The sequence below is a fragment of the Mustelus asterias genome, chromosome 6 (assembly GCF_964213995.1).
Source record: "Mustelus asterias chromosome 6, sMusAst1.hap1.1, whole genome shotgun sequence".
NCBI classification, from domain to species: domain Eukaryota; kingdom Metazoa; phylum Chordata; class Chondrichthyes; order Carcharhiniformes; family Triakidae; genus Mustelus; species Mustelus asterias.
Window position 1 is genome coordinate 140,152,895 of NC_135806.1, and position 18,754 is coordinate 140,171,648.

At 45.6% G+C, this 18,754-nt stretch overlaps 2 protein-coding genes across 3 annotated transcripts in view; both read left to right on the forward strand.

The window, feature by feature from the left end:
- The window catches only part of LOC144495190 (uncharacterized), a 984,403-nt gene that overhangs the window by 320,594 nt on the left and 645,055 nt on the right, over positions 1–18,754 (forward strand). The gene's annotated exons all lie outside the window — the stretch shown is intronic.
- Positions 278–18,754, forward strand: part of ggt6 (gamma-glutamyltransferase 6) — a 48,295-nt gene continuing 29,818 nt past the window's right edge. The window contains exon 1 of one of the 2 annotated variants that reach the window (XM_078215213.1): positions 278–564. In XM_078215213.1, the coding sequence (XP_078071339.1) occupies positions 473–564 (92 nt within the window). In that variant the 5' untranslated portion in view covers positions 278–472. The remainder of the gene's footprint in view (positions 565–18,754) is intronic. The other variant, XM_078215214.1, reaches the window with a different exon arrangement.

Here is an 18,754-nt window from a genome sequence, read left to right on the forward strand (position 1 = left end):
CCAATGGGTCAACTGGCCTCCTTCTGCACAGTAACAATTGTGTAATTCTGTTATGGGACTTGGGTTTATGCTGTATTCAGGGTCCTGAGTAGGGTTTATGCTGTATTCAGGGTTCCGGGTAGGGTCACGCTGCATTCAGTTTATTGGACAGAGTGGGGTGGGGAATTTATGCTGTATTCTGATGGCGGGGCGGGGAATTCTGCTGTATTCAGTTTACAGGACAAGAGGGTTTATGCTGTATTCAGGGCCCCGGGCGGGGGTTATGCTGTATTCAGCTGACAGGGCGACTTGTCCTTCCGCAGGTACAGGTGAGCCGGGCCAGGAAGCACCTGTCTGAGCGGCCCCATGGCGCCGGGCACCTGAGAAACTGGGAAAGGCCCTATAGAGGGTCGTGTGTCCCGTGGGGTAAGGCTGAGGGGATCCCGGAGGAGTGAGTCAGGGAGTCCCGGGGAGTGAGTGTGAGGCCGGCGGGATGTTCTGGGCCTCCAGAGCCCGGTACCAGAGGGTGGAGGCCGAGGAGTGCAGTGAGGAAGAGGAGGAGAAAGTCACCGTCTACCTTCACTCGTAAGTATTAGATTCTCAAATAATCACACGTTTTACCCCCCCTTCCACCCAACAAAAACACAGAAGGAACATGTTGGGGAAAAGTTTAAAGTTTAAACTTTAGACCTAAAGTTTAAACTTAAAAGTTTAAACTTTTAAAAGTTAAAGTTTATTTATTAGTCACAAGTAGGCTTACATTAACTCTGCAATGAAGTTACTGTGAAAATCCCTTAGTTGCCACACTCCGGCGCCTGTTCGGGTACACAGAGGGAGAATTTAGCATAGCCAATTCACCTAACCAGCACGTCTTTCAGACTGTGGGAGGAAACTAGAGCACCCGGAGGAAACCCACACAGACACGGGGAGAACGTGCAGACTCCACACAGACAGTGACCCAAGTCGGGAATCGAACCCGTGTCCCTGACCCTTATTGTCGATAAAATATGTGAGTAGCAACAAAACTCCTGCCTTTAAATATGGAACTGGGTCTTCCCTTCAACAATATCTGAAAATCAATTTAAAATACTTTGGCAAAATGCTGGAGACCCTTACTGGCATTTTTTTGAGGAAACACAGATTTATTTTTTAAAATAAGCAAGCTAGGAAAGCGTTTATATGGAGTAAGGGGAAATATGAAGACGTAAGGCAGCAAATTAGAGGAGTAAATTGGAAGGAGGTATTCTCGGGGAAATCTACTGAAGAGAGGTGGCAGTTTTTCAAGGAATGTCTGTCTAGGGTTCTACAGGACAATGTTCCGAGCAGACAGGGAGGAGTTGGTAGGTTAAAGGAACCGTGGTGCACGAAAGCTGTGCGGGATCTAGTCGAGAAGAAAAGGAAAGCGTACAAAAGGTTCAGAGAGCTTGGCGAAGATAGGGATCTAGATGAGTATACAGCTTATAAGAAGGGAACAAAGAACAATACAGCACAGGAACAGGCCCTTCGGCCCTCCAAGCCCGCACCGCTCCCTGGTCCAAACTAGACCATTCTTTTGTATCCCTCCATTCCCACTCCGTTCATGTGGCTATCTAGATAAGTCTTAAACGTTCCCAGTGTGTCCGCCTCCACCACATTGAACCTATGACCCTTCGTGAACGTCACCACCGATCTGGGAAAAAGCTTCCCACCGTTCACCCTGTCTATGCCTTTCATAATTTTATACACCTCTATTAGGTCACCCCTCATCCTCAGTCTTTCCAGTGAGAACAACCCAGTTTATCCAATCTCTCCTCATAACTAAGCCCTTCCATACCAGGCAACATCCTGGTAAACCTCCTCTGCACTCTCTCTAAAGCCTCCACGTCCTTCTGGTAGTGTGGCGACCAGAACTGGGCGCAGTATTCCAAATGCGGCCGAACCAACGTTCTATACAACTGCAACATCAGACCCCAACTTTTATACTCTATGCCCCGTCCTATAAAGGCAAGCATGCCATATGCCCTCTTCAATACCTTCTCCACCTGTGACGTCACCTTCAAAGATCTGTGGACTTGCACACCCAGGTCCCTCTGCGTATCTACACCCTTTATGGTTCTGCCATTTATCATATAGCTCCCCCCTACGTTAGTGCTACCAAAATGCATCACTTTGCATTTATCTGGATTGAACTCCATCTGCCATTTCTTTGCCCAAATTTCCAGCCTATCTATATCCTTCTGTAGCCTCTGACAATGTTCCTCACTATCTGCAAGTCCAGCCATTTTCGTGTCATCCGCAAACTTACTGATCACCCCAGTTACACCTTCTTCCAGATCGTTTATATAAATCACGAACAGCAGAGGTCCCAATACAGAGCCCTGCGGAACACCACTCGTCACAGGCATCCAGGGACTAAAGAAGGAAATTAGGAGAGCCAGAAGGGGTCACGAGAAGGCCTTGGCAAGTAGAATTAAGGAAAACCCTAAGGAGTTCTATAAATATGTGAAGAGTAAAAGGATGAAACGTGAAGGAATAGGGCCTATAAAAGGTGAAGGCAGGAAAATCTGTACGGAACCAGTAGAAATGGCAGAGGTGCTTAATGAGTATTTTGCCTCGGTTTTCACAGAGGAGAAGGACCTGGGTGGATGTACTGTGGGCTTGCGGTGGACTGAAAGGATTGAGTATCTGGACTTTAACAAAGCGGTTCTGCTGGAATCTTTGAATGGCATCAAGATAGATAAGTCGCCGGGTCCGGATGGGATGTACCCCAGGTTACTGTGGGAGGCGAGGGAAGAGATTGCAGAGCCTCTGGCGATGATCTTTGCGTCGTTGATGGAGACGGGAGAGGTGTCGGAGGATTGGAGGATTGCGGATGTGGTTCCTATTTTCAAGAAGGGGAATAGGGATAGCCCAGGTAATTACCGACCGGTGAGTCTAACCTCAGTGGTTGGTAAGCTGATGGAGAAGATCCTGAGGGACAAGATTTATGAGCATTTAGAGAGGTTTAGTATGCTCAAGAATACTCAGCATGGCTTTGTCAAAGGCAGATCGTGCCTTACGAGCCTGGTGTAGTTTTTCGAAAATGTGACTAAACACATTGACGAAGGGAAAGCGGTAGATGTGGTTTATATGGATTTTAGCAAGGCGTTCGATAAGGTCCCCCATGCAAGACTTCTCAATAAAGTGAGAGGGCATGGGATCCAAGGGGCTGCTGCCCTGTGGATCCAGAACTGGCTTGTCCAAAGGAGGCAGTGTGTGTGTATAGATGGGTCTTTTTCTAATTGGAGGTCGGTCACCAGTGGTGTGTCCCAGGGATCTGTTATGGGACCCTTGCTGTTTGTCATTTTCATAAATGACCTGGATGAGGAAGTGGAGGGATGGGTTGGTAAGTTTGCCGACGACCCGAAGGTTGGTGGGGTTGTGGATAGTCTGGAGGGATGTCAGAAGTTACAGAGGGACATAGATAGGATGCAAGACTGGGCGGAGAAGTGGCAGATGGACTTCAACCCAGATAAATGTGTCGTGGTCCATTTTGGTAGGTCGAATGGGATGAAGGAGTACAATATAAAGGGAAAGACTCTTAGTACGGTAGAGCATCAGAAGGACCTTGGGGTCCGGGTCCATAGGACTCTGAAATCGGCCCCGCAGGTGGAGAAGGTGGTTAAGAAGGCGTATGGTGTGCTGGCCTTTATCAATCGAGGGATTGAGTTTAGGAGTCCGGGGATAATGATGCAGCTATATAAGACCCTCGTCAGACCCCACTTAGAGTACTGTGCTCAGTTCTGGTTGCCTCATTACAGGAAGGATGTGGAAAAGATTGAAAGGGTGCAGAGTAGATTTACAAGGATGTTGCCTGGATTGAGTGGCATGCCTTATGAGGATAGGCTGAGGGAGCTCGGTCTTTTCTCCTTGGAGAGATGTAGGATGAGATAGTAAAAGTTTTTATAAATATATAAAAAGGAATAGAGTGGCTAGAGTGAATGTTGGACCCTTGGAGGACGAGAGGGGGGAGTTAATAGTGGGAAATGAGGATATGGCTGAGTCTTTAAATACGTTTTTTGTGTCGGTCTTCACGGTGGAGGACACAAATAGTTTGCCAAATATTAACGATAGAGGGTTGGCAGCAGGAGAAATACTTAATACAATTAATGTTACCAGAGAGGCAGTGCTGGGTAGACTAATGGGACTGAAGGTGGACAAGTCCCCGGGTCCGGATGGAATGCATCCCAGGGTACTGAAAGAAATGTCAGAGGTAATAGTGGGTGCGTTAGTGATTATTTATCAAAACTCGTTGCATTCTGGGGTAGTGCCGGTTGATTGGAAAACGGCTAATGTTACGCCGCTGTTTAAAAAAGGAAGGAGACAAAAGGCGGGTAACTATAGGCCGGTCAGCTTAACGTCTGTAGTAGGGAAAATGCTGGAATCCATTATTAAAGAGGAGATAGCAGGGCATCTGGATAGAAATGGTTCGATCAATCAGACGCAGCATGGATTCATGAGGGGAAAGTCGTGCTTGACGAACATGTTGGATTTTTATGAAGATGTGACTAGGGCGGTTGATGGAGGAGAACCGGTGGATGCGGTGTTTTTGGATTTCCAAAAGGCGTTTGATAAGGTGCCCCATAAAAGGCTGCTGAAGAAGATTAGGGCACATGGAGTTGGGGGTAGTGTGTTAAAGTGGATTGGGGACTGGCTATCCGACAGGAAGCAAAGAGTCGGAATAAATGGGTGTTTTTCCGGTTGGAGGAAGGTAACTAGTGGCGTGCCGCAGGGATCGGTACTCGGGCCGCAACTATTTACCATTTATATAGATGATCTGGAGGAGGGGACGGAGTGTAGGGTGACGAAGTTTGCAGACGACACAAAGATAAGTGGAAAAGTGAATCGTGTGGAGGACAGAGAAGATCTGCAGAGAGATTTGGACAGGCTGAGTGAGTGGGCGAGGATATGGCAAATGGAGTATAACGTTGATAAATGCGAGGTTATACACTTTGGAGGAAATAATAACAAATGGGATTACTATCTCAATGGAAACAAATTAAAACATGCTACCGTGCAAAGGGACCTGGGGGTCCTTGTGCATGAGACGCAAAAGCCCAGTCTGCAGGTACAACAGGTGATCAAGAAGGCAAATGGGATGTTGGCCTATATCGCGAGGGGGATAGAATATAAAAGCAGGGATGTCTTGATGCACCTGTACAGGGCATTGGTGAGGCCGCAGCTGGAATACTGTGTGCAGTATTGGTCCCCTTATATGAGGAAGGATATATTGGCATTGGAGGGAGTGCAGAGAAGTTTCACCAGGTTGATACCGGAGATGAGGGGTTTGGATTATGAGGAGAGGCTGAGGAGATTGGGTTTGTACTCGTTGGAGTTTAGAAGGATGAGGGGGGATCTTATGGAGACTTATAAGATAATGCGGGGGCTGGATAGGGTGGAGGCGGAGAGATTCTTTCCACTTAGTAAGGAAGTTAAAACTAGAGGACACAGCCTCAAAATAAAGGGGGGTCAGTTGAAGACAGAGTTGAGGAGGAACTTCTTCTCCCAGAGGGTGGTGAATCTCTGGAATTCTCTGCCCACTGAGGTGGTGGAGGCTACCTCGCTGAATATGTTTAAAGCGCGGATGGATGGATTCCTGATCGGTAAGGGAATTAAGGGTTATGGGGATCAGGCGGGTAAGTGGTACTGATCCACGTCAGATCAGCCATGATCTTATTGAATGGCGGGGCAGGCTCGAGGGGCTAGATGGCCTACTCCTGCTCCTATTTCTTATGTTCTTATGTTCTTATGAGAGGAGACCTAATAGAGGTATGTAAGATGTTGAGAGGCATAGATCGGGTGGACTCTCAGAGGCTTTTTCCCAGGGTGGAAATGGCTGCTACGAGAGGACACAGGTTTAAGGTGCTGGGCGGTAGGTACAGGGGAAATGTTAGGGGGAAGTTTTTCACACAGAGGGTGGTGGGCGAGTGGAATCGGCTGCCGTCAGTGGTGGTGGAGGCAAACTCAATAGGGTCTTTTAAGAGACTGCTGGATGAGTACATGGGACTTAATAGGATGGAGGGTTATAGATAGGCCTAAAAGGTAGGGATATGTTCGGCAAAACTTGTGGGGCCGAAGGGCCTGTTTTGTGCTGTAGTTTTCTATGTTTCTAAAAGTCACAAAGTTCTGTGCTCAGCTCCCACTTCAGGACTTTAGCACAAAAGAATCCAGGCCCTACGCTCCAGTGCACTGCTGAGGGGGTGCTGCACTGTTGCTGTCTTTTCAGGTGAGGTGTTAAACAGAGATCCGATCTGCCCGCTTAGGTGTATGAAAATGATCCCATGGCAAGGACAGGGCTGTTATCCCTGGTGTCCTGGCCAAACTTAGCACAGTGCTCACCACTGTGCCACCATTAGATCATGGGAGTCCTAGTCCAGGATTCTCTAAAGGTAAACTTGCAGGTTGAGTCCGTAATTAAGAAAGCAAATGTAATGTTGTCATTTATCTCAAGAGGCTTGGAATACAAAAGCAGGGATGTACTTCTGAGGCTTTATAAAGCACTGGTTAGGCCCCATTTGGAGTACTGTGAGCAATTTTGGGCCCCACACCTCAGGAAGGACATACTGGCACTGGAGCGGGTCCAGCGGAGATTCACACGGATGATCCCAGGAATGGTAGGCCTGACATACGATGAACGTCTGAGGATCGTGGGATTATATTCATTGGAGTTTAGGAGGTTGAGGGGAGATCTGATAGAAACTTACAAGATAATGAACGGCTTAGATAGGATGGACGTAGGGAAGTTGTTTCCATTAACAGGGGAGACTAGGACGCGGGGGCACAGCCTTAGAATAAAAGGGAGTCACTTTAGAACAGAGATGAGGAGAAATTTCTTCAGCCAGAGAGTGGTGGGTCTGTGGAATTCATTGCCACAGAGGGCTGTGGAGGCCGAGACGTTGAGCGTCTTCAAGACAGAAATTGATAAATTCTTGATTTCTCGAGGAATTAAGGGCTATGGGGAGAGAGCGGGTAAATGGAGTTGAAATCAACCATGATTGAATGGTGGAGTGGACTCGATGGGCCGAATGGCCTTACTTCCGCTCCTATGTCTTATGGTCTTATGGTCTTATGGCGGATCTCTCATTTTACCATCATTTACCTGTTTTTGGTCCATATTCTTTTTGTGTTTACTGCCTGAAGGCAGGTCCTTGGTGATTGTTTATGGTTGGGTGAGGAAGTCGAACTCTGTGCTGTTGGTGTTAATTTGATCTAAACACCACTTGTCTAATCAGCTTGCTAACTGGTTCCTGTTTGGAGGGTGTTTCATATCACTTATAAAAATCGTTTCAGTTTCAGTTGTGCAATTTTCAGCAGGCTCCCAGTATCAGCAGCTTTTTGGAGCAAGAATTCCAGGTTAACATTACCCTTTGTGACATCATTTTAAACAGCCTAGCTCTAATTTTCAATTCTCCAGTCCTCTGGCACCCCTCCTTGGTCTAAGGAAGACTGGAAGATTATCATCTATAACTCTGCAATTTGCACTCTCAGTTCCCTCAGAACCCCTCAATTTATCTCATCCGTTCCTGGTACCTTATCAATTTTTAAGATAGTCTTTCTGGTACCTCTTCCTTCTCAATTGTAATTTTTTTGTGTGTACCAGTTACCTCCCCTCTCACCTTGGCCTGGGTAACATCTTCCTTTGTAAAGACAGATGCAAAGTACTTGTTTAATAACACCACTATTTCTCCTGCCTGCACATGCGAGTCTGGATTGTCCTGGAATCTCCCCCTCCCAACAGTTTCCATCTGCCCTATCAACTCCATTAATCATCCTAAATACCTCGTTTACTGTTTAATCTTTTTAATGAGTCAGTCCAATCTTCCTGGTTAGAGGGAGGAGCTGATTTGAAATGACGTGTGTATAAGATACCGATATTAAGCAAAGAATGGATTCACTGTCGTGGTCTCGGTTGATCAAGGGAAGAGAGTGTTCTGGTTCCCAATCAGGTTTGCTGAAGTGACTGCATCATGTACGTAAATGGAAATCTTTGAAGAATATTGGTGCCTTCTACAGCTCCGTCCCAACAGGATAGTCTTTGATCCTGTCCTCCAAACATTTGACTCGCACAGTGTCAGCATTCAGGGAGTGCTTCACTGTCCGAGACATTAAACTGAGATCCCAGGACCATTATTATTTGGAAGAAGAGCAGGGGATTTCTCCCTGGTGCCCCGGCCAGCAGTTATCCCTCAATCAATGTGACTGAGGGGCGGCACGGTGGCACAGTGGTTAGCACTGCTGCCTCACAGCACCAGGGACCCGGGTTCAATTCCCGGGTTGGGTCACCGTCTGTGTGGAGTTTGCACATTCTCCCCATGTCTGCATGGGTTTCCTCCGGGTGCCCCGGTTTCCTCCCACAGTCCAAAGATGTTAGGTGGATTGGCCATGCCAAAGTGTCCCTTAGTGTCAGGGGGACTAGCTAGGGTAAATGCATGGGGTTATGGGGCTAGGGCCTGGGTGGTATTGTGGTCAGTGCAGACTCGATGGGCCGAATGACCTCCTTCTGCACTGTAGTACTCTATGAATGTCACTAAATCAGTTTCACTGGTCGTTTGTGGGAACCTACTGTGCACAAATTGTCCACTGTTTTTCCCATGGTGCAGCAGTGGTTATGCTTCAGAAGAATTTCATTGGCCATGAAGTTCCTCGGATGTCCTGATGCTGTGAAAAGTGTTGTAGAGTGTACGTTTGTTCTTTAACAGCACTCTCAAGATCAGACAGCCAGGTCCTAACACTTTGTACAACTACCTTGCACATTTATCTATTTTGCTACTATGCCGCAATATTCGCACCTCCTCCTCCTCTGTGAATAGATAGTTACGCAAGATACTCTATATAAAGCCTCACAGCTCCTGTATTAGCCAGATTTTTATGCATAATAAGAGCCACTTAAATCACCCAATTTATTTTTATAAATTCATAACATGCCCGATGAAATGGATCAAAGTGTATTTTATTAATCATGTTGGTTTAAGAGCATTCATTACCACTTCTGAAGGTGCCAGGAGACTCTAAGTTTATCCAGCATGGATTATTAATAGCCTCAGAAAATGTCCGGATTCATAGAATGTCTAATATTTATAAGTCTATTTACAAATGGCCTTGAAGTTACTCACAGTTCATTCTGTGGAACACTCGATGAACTGTTGCGTTCTTTTACCGCAAGTCACATTATATCACGCAGTTGCGATTGGCACTGGGTATCACAGTCTTTGCATCCCACTTATGGTTTGGTTTTAAACTGTGAGATTATCATTAACAGCACTCTTAAAATCAGACAGCCAGATCTTCCCACACTGCACAACTACCTTACACATTTGTCTACTGTGCTACTATGCCACAATATCCGCGCCTCTCCTGTGAATAGTGTTTCAGCGAGGAAGAGTGAGGCTGGGGTTGTTTTCCTTAGAGCGGTGGAGGCTGAGAGGGGGCCTGATTGAGGTGTGGAAAATTACGATGGATATAGATAGGAAGAAACTTTTCCCCTTAGCAGAGGGGTCAATAACCAGGGATGGATTTAAAGTAAGGAGCAGGAGGTTTAGAGGGGATTTGAGGAGAAACGTTTGCACCCAGAGGGTGGTGTGAATCTGGAACTCACTGCCTGAAAGGGTGATAGAGGCGGGAACCCTCTCAACATTTAAGATTTCTTTGTCTTCTTCACAACTAACTTTCCTACCAGTGTTTGTAACATTAAATTTAGCAACCATACGTTTGGACCCTTCATCCAATATAACTTGTAAATGGATGAGGCCCCAGCACTGATCCCTGTGACACTCCACTCATCACATCTGACCAACCTGATAATGACCCATTTATCCCCAGTCTCTACTCCCTGTTAGCGAGCCAATCCTCTATCTGTACTAATATATTACCCCATATATCATGAGCTCTTATTTTGCATAGTAACCTTTGATGTATCACCTTGTCAGATACCTTCTGGAAATCTATAGACAGCAGATCCTCCTTTTTCCATGTTGCTTGTTACTTATGAATAAGGAGCAGAAGTGGGCCATTCAGCCCCTCGAGCCTGCTCCGCCAGTTAATAAGATCTTGGCTGATCTGACAGTAACCTCCAATCTGCATCCCGCTGAACCCTGATAACCTATCACCCCCTTGCTTAACAAGAATCTATCCACCTCTGCCTTAAAAATATTCAAAGATTGCTTCCATCACCTTTTCAGGAAGAGATTTCTAAAGATTCATGACCCTCAAAGAGAAAAAATTTTGCATTTTAAATGAGCAACCCCCTATTTTTAAACATTGACCCCTAGTTTTAGATAGTCCCACAAGAGGAAACATCCTCTCCACATCCACCCTGTCGAGACTCCTAAGGATCTTATATGTTTTAATCAAGTCATAGAATCAGAGAGTCATAGAGGTTTACAGCATGGAAACAGGCCCTTCAGCCCAACTTGTCCATGCCGCCCTTTTTTTTTAAAACCCCGAAGCTAGTCCCAATTGCCCGCAATTGGCCCATATCCCTCTATACCCATCTTATCCATGCAACTATCTAAATGCTTTTTAAAAGACAAAATTGTACCTGCCTCTACTACTACCTCTGGCAGCTTGTTCCAGACACTCACCACCCTCTGTGTGGAAAAAATTGTCCCTCTGGACACTTGTTTCTCTCCCCTCTCACCTTAAACCTATACCCTCTAGTTTTATACTCCCCTATCTTTGGGAAAAGATATTGACTATCCAGCTGATCTGTGGCCCTCATTATTTTATAGACCTCACTAAGATCACCCCTCAGCCTCCTACGCTCCAAAGAAAAAAGTCCCAGTCTATCCAGCCTCTCCTTATAACTCAAACCATCAAGTCCCGGTAGCATCCCAGTAAATCTTTTCTGCACTCTTTCTAGTTTGAAAATATCCTTTCTATAATAGGGTGACCAGAACTGTACACAGTATTCCAAGTGTGGCCTTATCAATGTCTTGTACAACTTCAACAAGATGTCCCAACTCCTGTATTCAATGTTCTGACCGATGAAACCAAGCATGCCGAATGCCTTCTTCACCACTCTGTCCACCTGTGACTCCACTTTCAAGGAGCTATGAACCTGTACCCCTAGATCTCTTTGTTCTGTAACTCTCCCCAACGCCCCACCATTAACTGAGTAAGTCCTGTCCTGGTTCAATCTACCAAAATGCATCACCTTGCATTTATCTAAATTAAACTCCATCTGCCATTCGTCAGCCCAATGGCCCAATTGATCAAGATCCCGTTGCAATCGGAGATAACTTTCTTCACTGTCCACGATGCCGCCAATCTTGGTGTCATCTGCAAACTTACTAACCATGCCTCCTATATTCTCATCCAAATCATTAATATAAGTGACAAAAATCATCTCTTACTCTTCTAACTCGAGTGGATACAAACCTAGCCTGTCCAATCTTTTATAAGACAACCCGCCCATTCTCCTCACAAATTATAACTTTCTATTAGCTTTCCTAATTATTTGAAGTAAATGCATACTAGCCTTTTGTGCTTCATGCTCCTGGACATCCAGATCCCTCTGCATCTTGGAGTTCTGCAATCTCTCATCATTTAGGTAGAACCATAGAGAAGTTACAGCATAGAAGGAGGCCATTCAGCCCATCTTGTCCATGCCAGTCAAAGGATAATAAATCTTTTTTTTTACTTCTTCCTACCAAGATGGACAATTTCACAGTTTCCTACATGATATTCCATTTGCCAAACTTTTGCCCACTCACTTATACTATCTATCTCTTTTTGTAGCCTCCTTATGTCCATCTTCTCCTCTTCTAAACTCTGGAGAAATTAGACCCAATTTACTCAGCCTCTCATCATAGACAACCCCCGGGACCAATTTAATCAACCTAGTAGTAACACCTCCAATACAAGTATATCCTTTCTTAAATATGGAGACCAAAACTGCGCACACTGTTCCAGATGTGATCTCCCCTAAGCCCCAAACAACTGTAGCAAGGCTTCTTTATTCCTGTACTCCAATCCCCTCGCAATGAAAACCAACATGCTATTTGCCTTCCCAATTTGTGTTCCTTGTACGAGAACACCCAAGTTTCTAACATGAACATCTGCAAGCTTCACACCATTTGAAAGAATGTTCTGCTTTTCTATTCTTCAAACCAAAGGGAATAACCTCACACGTCCACTGGTCCACCAATACCTCAAATTTAAATTCTCAAGTTTGTGTTCAGATCCCTCTGTGACCTTGTCTATCTATCCCTCTATCTATCTCTAACCTTCTGCAGTCATTCAACCTTCTGAATTCTCTGCACTCCTCCAATTTGTACATTTTGAGCATCCCCAAATTTTCCCCTTGTGTCACCTCTGGTTCTTTGTCAATCACCTTCAATCTGTGTCCTCTGGATACTGACCCTCCTGCCACTGTAAATACATCTGCTTCATCAAAACACCTCATGATTTTGAACACCTCCTAAATCTCATAACCTTCACTGCTTTAAATAATAATGAATTTACAAAAAACAATAAGCAAAGAATTGTAAATAAAATAAAATTTACAATCCTGTGCACTACAAACTGCTGGCAAGTGACTCTCGATGAATATTAAGCGGGTGATTCAATGGTGGAGATAGCAAATGTAAACTCCAATATCTTTGCCTGGGCGGTTTATAGGATTATCTAAACCACTCAATTGGATTACTGCCGTGTAATTCACCGAGATATCTATTGTCCTCTGTGTAATGACATTCTGATTAATGCTCTGCCTTGCCTGTTTGCAAATATTTACATACCCTGTGGCATATCTAAAATCTAGTGGCAGAGTTTAGTTTCATACCTGGCACCTCTCCACTTCCACCCTTCCTCGTAAACCCTCATTTAGGGTGAACTGGTCGGGAGAGGTAACTCAACCAAACTGAAACCTAATTCATAGAGTACCTACAGTCCAGAAGGAGGTCGTTCGGCCCATTGAGTCAGTACCGACCACAATCCCACCCAGCCCCTATCTTCTTAACCACACGTATTTACCCTGCTAGTCCCCCTAGCACGAAGTGGAAATTTAGCATGGCCAATCCACCTAACCCACACATCTGTGGGAGGAAACTGGAACACCCTGAAGAAACCCACACGACATGGGGAGAACTTGCAAACTCCATACAGACCTGTATGGAGTGACCTGAGGCTGGAATTGAACCCAGGTCACTGGCGCTGTGAGGCAGCAGCTCTAACCACTGTGTCACCGTGCCACTCCACTGTTGAACAACATTCAGAAAGAGACTGAATCCAGTTTTTTTTTTTAACACCTCTGGATGATCTCGTTACGAAGTGGCATTGGCAGAAGGCTGTGCGCTCCCTGCATGCTAGTCAAGGTGAAGTTTATCTTCGCAGGAGTGGGGGTTGATGGAATGTATGGGAGGACTGTAGAAAGGGTGAAATTTATCTTAGCTGGCAGTGCAAATAAGTAGTTGTTTCCTTTAATTAAATATGTTAATTTATTAGTGTCACAAGTAAGCTTACATTAACACTGCAATGAAGTTACTGTGAAAACCCCCTAGTAGCCACACTCTGGCGCCTGATCGGGTACACTGAGGGAGAACTTAACATGGCCAATGCATCTAACCAGTGTGTCTTTCGGACTGTGGGAGGAAACTGGAGCATCCGGAGGAAATCCACGCCGACACAGGGATAATGTGCAGACTCTGTACAGACAGTGGCCCAAGCCGGGAATCGAACCCGGGTCCCTGGTGTTGAGAGGCAGCAGTGCTAACCACTGTGCCACCGTGCTGCCCATGTGTTCTATAGCTGTCTCTGTTTTTATTCACTTCAGACATTTATTGAAACAGGAGTCGCAGACTTGAAGTTAATACAGGAAGCCCACTGATTCAATTTTCTAAACATTATTTGGAACTTGGGAGCGCAGTTCCCTCCTGCTCCTAGATTAAACCCAGAATTAAACCAGACACTTTAAAATTCATCCTCTGGTTTTTTTCTCTCTGTTATCTTACAGGCCACTCATTTTGGCAGTTGCTTCTTGGGCAATCCCTCGGGGCTGAGGAAGTCTTCCTTCCACTCTGGTTTGATGGGTTCTGACATAGCTGATAACCCCAGTGTGCAGTCTGCAGACTCTGCCACATACAGGGCAGGTGGTGCTGAAGGGTTGGGTAAAATAGTTTGGAGACCTGTGAGCTCTCATCGAAGTCTCGACATTGCCTCTGCACCTTCCTGATGATGTGTCTCAATGTGTTCCCAGATGAGCTTGACGTCCGTGGTAGGGAGGTTGTTGGAGAGGATTCTTAGAGACAGGATGTATGTGCATTTAGAACGGAACAATCTCATTAGAGACTCCTCCAATTTGGTTGGTCACAAGCTGGGGATTCCCATGAGTCATTGAGGATGTTTGACCTCTCCAGAGATGTTATAAAGACATTCCTAAAGCATTTTGTCTATCTTCCTGGGTGCCTCCTGCCACAACCAAGTTCAGAGTAGGGCAGTTGCTTTGGCAGTCTGGTGTCAGTTATATGAACTACATGACTGCAGTGGAACTGATTTTGAGTTATTACCTTGATGCTGAGCAAGATGGCTTGGGAGAAGATACTGTTGTTGGAGCATCGTTCTTGCCAGTGGATTTGTATTTCTTGAGAAGGCAATTCTCCAGAGCTTTGAGGTGTGTGCTGTAGGTTGTCTAAGTCTCTAAATCATAAAAGAGCATGGAGAGAGAGAGAGGGGGAATGGAATGTGGTTTACAAATCTGGACAGCATATGGAAGAGCAAATCCCTCTTAATAACCAAGTGTGGGTTTAGAATTATTGATTCACTACAATGCAGGAGGAGGCCATTCGACTCATCGAGCCTGCACTGACAACTATCCCATCCAGGCCCTATCCCCGTAACCCCACGTATTTACCCTGCTAGTGCCCACTAGGAGGCGGCATGGTGGCACAGTGGTTAGCGCTGCTGCTTCACAGTGCCAGGAACCCAGCTTGGGTTCGATTCCCGGCTTGGTTCACTGTCTGTGTGGAGTCTGCACATTCTCCCTGTGTCTGTGTGGGTTTCCTCTGAGTGCTCCGGTTTTCTCCCACAGTCCAAAGATGTGCGGGTTAGGTTGATTTGCCATGCTAACTTGCCCCTTAGTGTCAGGGGGATTAGCAGCGTAAGTGTGTGGGGTTACGGGTTTAGGGCCTGGGTGGGATGGTGGTTAGTGCAGACTCGATGGGCTGAAGGGCCTCCTTTTGCACTGTAGGATTCTATGCTATGGGACAATTTAGCATGGCCAATCACCCTAACCTGCACACCTTTGGAATGTGGGAGGAAACCGGAGCACCTAAAGGAAACTCGAGCAGAGACTGGGAGAACATGATCCTCCGCACAGTCACCCAAGGCCAGAAATGAACCTGAGTCTCTACATTGAAAGGCAGAAATGCTAACCACTGTGCCTGCCGTGAGGGGCTTTTGAGACCAAATTAAATGTAAGAAGTGTAGAACAGACAGATGAGAAATTTCTTCCCTCACACAGTTCTGAGCCGGGAAATCAATGCTAGGGTTAGGAGTAGAGGGACAAGTTATAGGTGGCATTATCCAGCCATTCACGCCAGCGCAATTCTCCCCTCACACTGCAGTGAATGGAGATTGGGCTGAGCGCCAAATTCTCTGTCAGCGGCGGCAGGGTGTGAATGGTGGGAGAATTCCAGCCTTTGTCAAAAGACACCGTTAGATTAGAGAGGTAGAGGAAGAAACTGGATTTGAAAGGGCAGTGGGAACAGGGTGGGTTAATGTGGATGGGACATGTAAGGAGAGTACCAATGCAAATGGGCAAAATAATTGACATTTATTTCGATATATTTGTAGCAAAACTTTTACCACGCACTGCACGCATGCACACACACACTTGTGGTGATTGTGGAATCAAACCCCACTTTAGAGACTTGACACTGCATTGCAGTACTAAGGGAGTGCTGCACTATTAGAAGTTCTATCTATCAGTTGAGATGTCTAACTGAGACCCCATCTGTCCACTGGGTAGACATAAAGGATCCTACAGAGTTATTTTGGGAGAAGAGCAGAGAAGGTTCCCACAATGTCCTGGGCCAATATCTTATTCCACATCCAACATCATGAAAAGAGGTTATCTGGTCATTAATCATGTTGCTCGTTACGGAAGTTAACTGCTGCAATTCCAGTGTACAACACTGACTTTAAAAACAACTCAATTGGCTGCAGAGTGCTTTGGGAAGTGAGGTGGTGAATGGTGCTGTATAAAAACAAATCATTTTGTCCTTTTTTCCTGTTCGGCTCTTTACCCAACATTCTGAATTGAATTCTGGTGTCTCAACAATTCTTGTTGACTTCTATTTCCCAACAATTCTCAGAATGAAAGATAATTTTCACTTCTACAACACCTGGGCCCATCATGAATTATAGATGGTTTTGAAATGTGATGATTCTGAACATTAGCAAATACGCTCAGCTGGATTAAACAAATGACTGTTTAATCTGTTTTCTGGCATTAGTAGAGCAGTTTTGGTCCATTCCTTCATCTCAGGAACTACCTGAAGTGACAGGGACCCAATTCATAGGATCATACACCACAGAAGGAGGCCTTTCAACCCCTTATGCCTATGCTGGCTCTGGTTCGTCTACTCCTCTGCTCTTTCCCCTTAAGTAGTCTCACAGCACCAGGTTAAAGTCCAACAGGTTTATTTGGTAGCACGAGCTTTCGGAGCGCTGCTCCTTCATCAGGTAACTCATCTGATGAAGGGGCAGCGCTCCGAAAGCTCGTGCTATCAAATAAACCAGTTGGACTTTAACCTGGTGTTGTGAGACCACTTACTGTGCCCTCCCCCAATCCAACGCTGGCAACTCCACATCATAGCTTTCCCCTTAATGCTGCAAGTGTTTTCCACTGAAGTGCTTATCTAATTCCCTCCTGAAAGTTATCCTTCAATCGGCTTCCTTGCAGGAAGTGCATCCCAGACACCAACAACGCAATGCAAATTGAGTAGTTTTCAGATTGGTAATTTTTATTTTTGTCATTAATCCAGTTGAGGTTTATGAGAAAATAATTGATGAGTGTGGTGACTGGGAGGTGGCCGAGAGATTTCCAGCAGATTAAGTTCCAGGAGACCCAGTTCTGCCCCATCTCGATTGTTCAATAGGAACAGGAAGAGGCCAGCCAGCCCTTGGAGCCTGTTCCATCCATTCAGTATCTGAACTTCATCTACCTGCTTTGGCTCCAGGTTTCTCTATATCCTTGGCTGGCAAAAGCCTATATGTCTCAGATTTAATTGAACTCCTATGTGTGGGACACAGTTCCAGACTTCTACCACTCTTTCCATGAAGTATTTTCTGCCGTTAGGGATAAAACGGGCAAAGTTTGCACGTAACTCAGAAACTGGGATGGGTGTCTTGTCAAAAGGCCGGGATTCTCCCAAAACAATTCTAAATCTCCTCCAATTCACGTAAAAACGGGAGTAACTCCCACTGTTCTTTTGTCGGGATTTTCAGAGTGAATCTCCCACACTCTGAACACTGCAGAGTGCCTCAGTGGGATTCCCTCTGGGGCAGGGTCTATTCCCACCCACGAGGCCGGTAGCATAGCGGCGAGCGGGCCACTGCGCATTGCCGGCCTCCTGATCCAGAGTAAAACACCCTCTACACAACTCATTCGGGACTTATAAAAGACTTCAATTCGGACCTCAAAAGAGAATCTGTTTAGAATTCTGTATTTCCCAAATCAGCCGTCTATCGTTGGGGTTTGACTGACTGAAATTGAAATTTTCAGTTTAATTGCCAGCTTGGTCCCTGTGCAGCAGCTTTGCATTATGGTCCTGTGTCTATTTAGCATTAGATTGATATTGCCTCCAGTTTATTTCACACAGGATCTTTACAGCTATTTCCTCAAAGTGAAGAGTACTTTTCTGATGTTGAAATATTGAACAGGATTCAGCCCCCCGAGCCCATTCTGCCATTCAATTAGATCATGGCTGATCATCTCCACTCCATTGCCTCAGCTCCACATCCCTGGGCACCCTTACCAAACAAAGATGTGTCAGTCTCGGTCCTGAAAGCTCCAATTATTCCCCAGAATAATATCCACAACTTTTTATTTGGGGAGGGGGGGGGGCTGCGATAATCCATTACGTGAAATAGTGCATTTATTCTTAATTGGCCAAGTGCTACTTTTAAGATTATGTTGTGCTTTGGGATGATTTAGAGTCAGAGGTTTACAGCATGGAGACAGGCCCTTCGGCCCAACTTGTCCATGCCGCCCAGTTTTTACCATTAAGCTAGTCCCAGTTGCCCGCGTTTGGCCCATATCCCTCTATACCCATCTTGCCCATGTAACTGTCTAAATGGTTTTTAAAAGACAAAATTGTACCCGCCTCTACTACGAGGCCTATACTCTCTGGAATTTAGAAGAATGAGGGGAGATCAAATTGAGGTATACAAGATGATAAAAGGTATAGATAAAGTAAAGCTTTCTCTTGTGGGATATTCTAGGACGAGAGATCTTGGGATAAGGGGGAGCAAATTTAAAACAGAGTTGAGGAGAAACTACTTCTCCTAAAGGGTTGTGAATCTGTGGAATTCGCTGCCCCAAAGTGTGGTGGATGCTGGGACAGTGAGTAAATTTAAGGAGGAGTTAGACAGATTTTTAATTGGTAATGGGTTGAAGGGTTATGGGGAGAAGGCAGGAAAATGGGGATGAGGAGCATATCAGCCGTGATCGAATGGCGGAGCAGACTTGATGGGCCGAATGGCCTAATTCTGCTTCTCTATCTTATGAATTTATGAACTACCTCTAGCAGCTTATTCC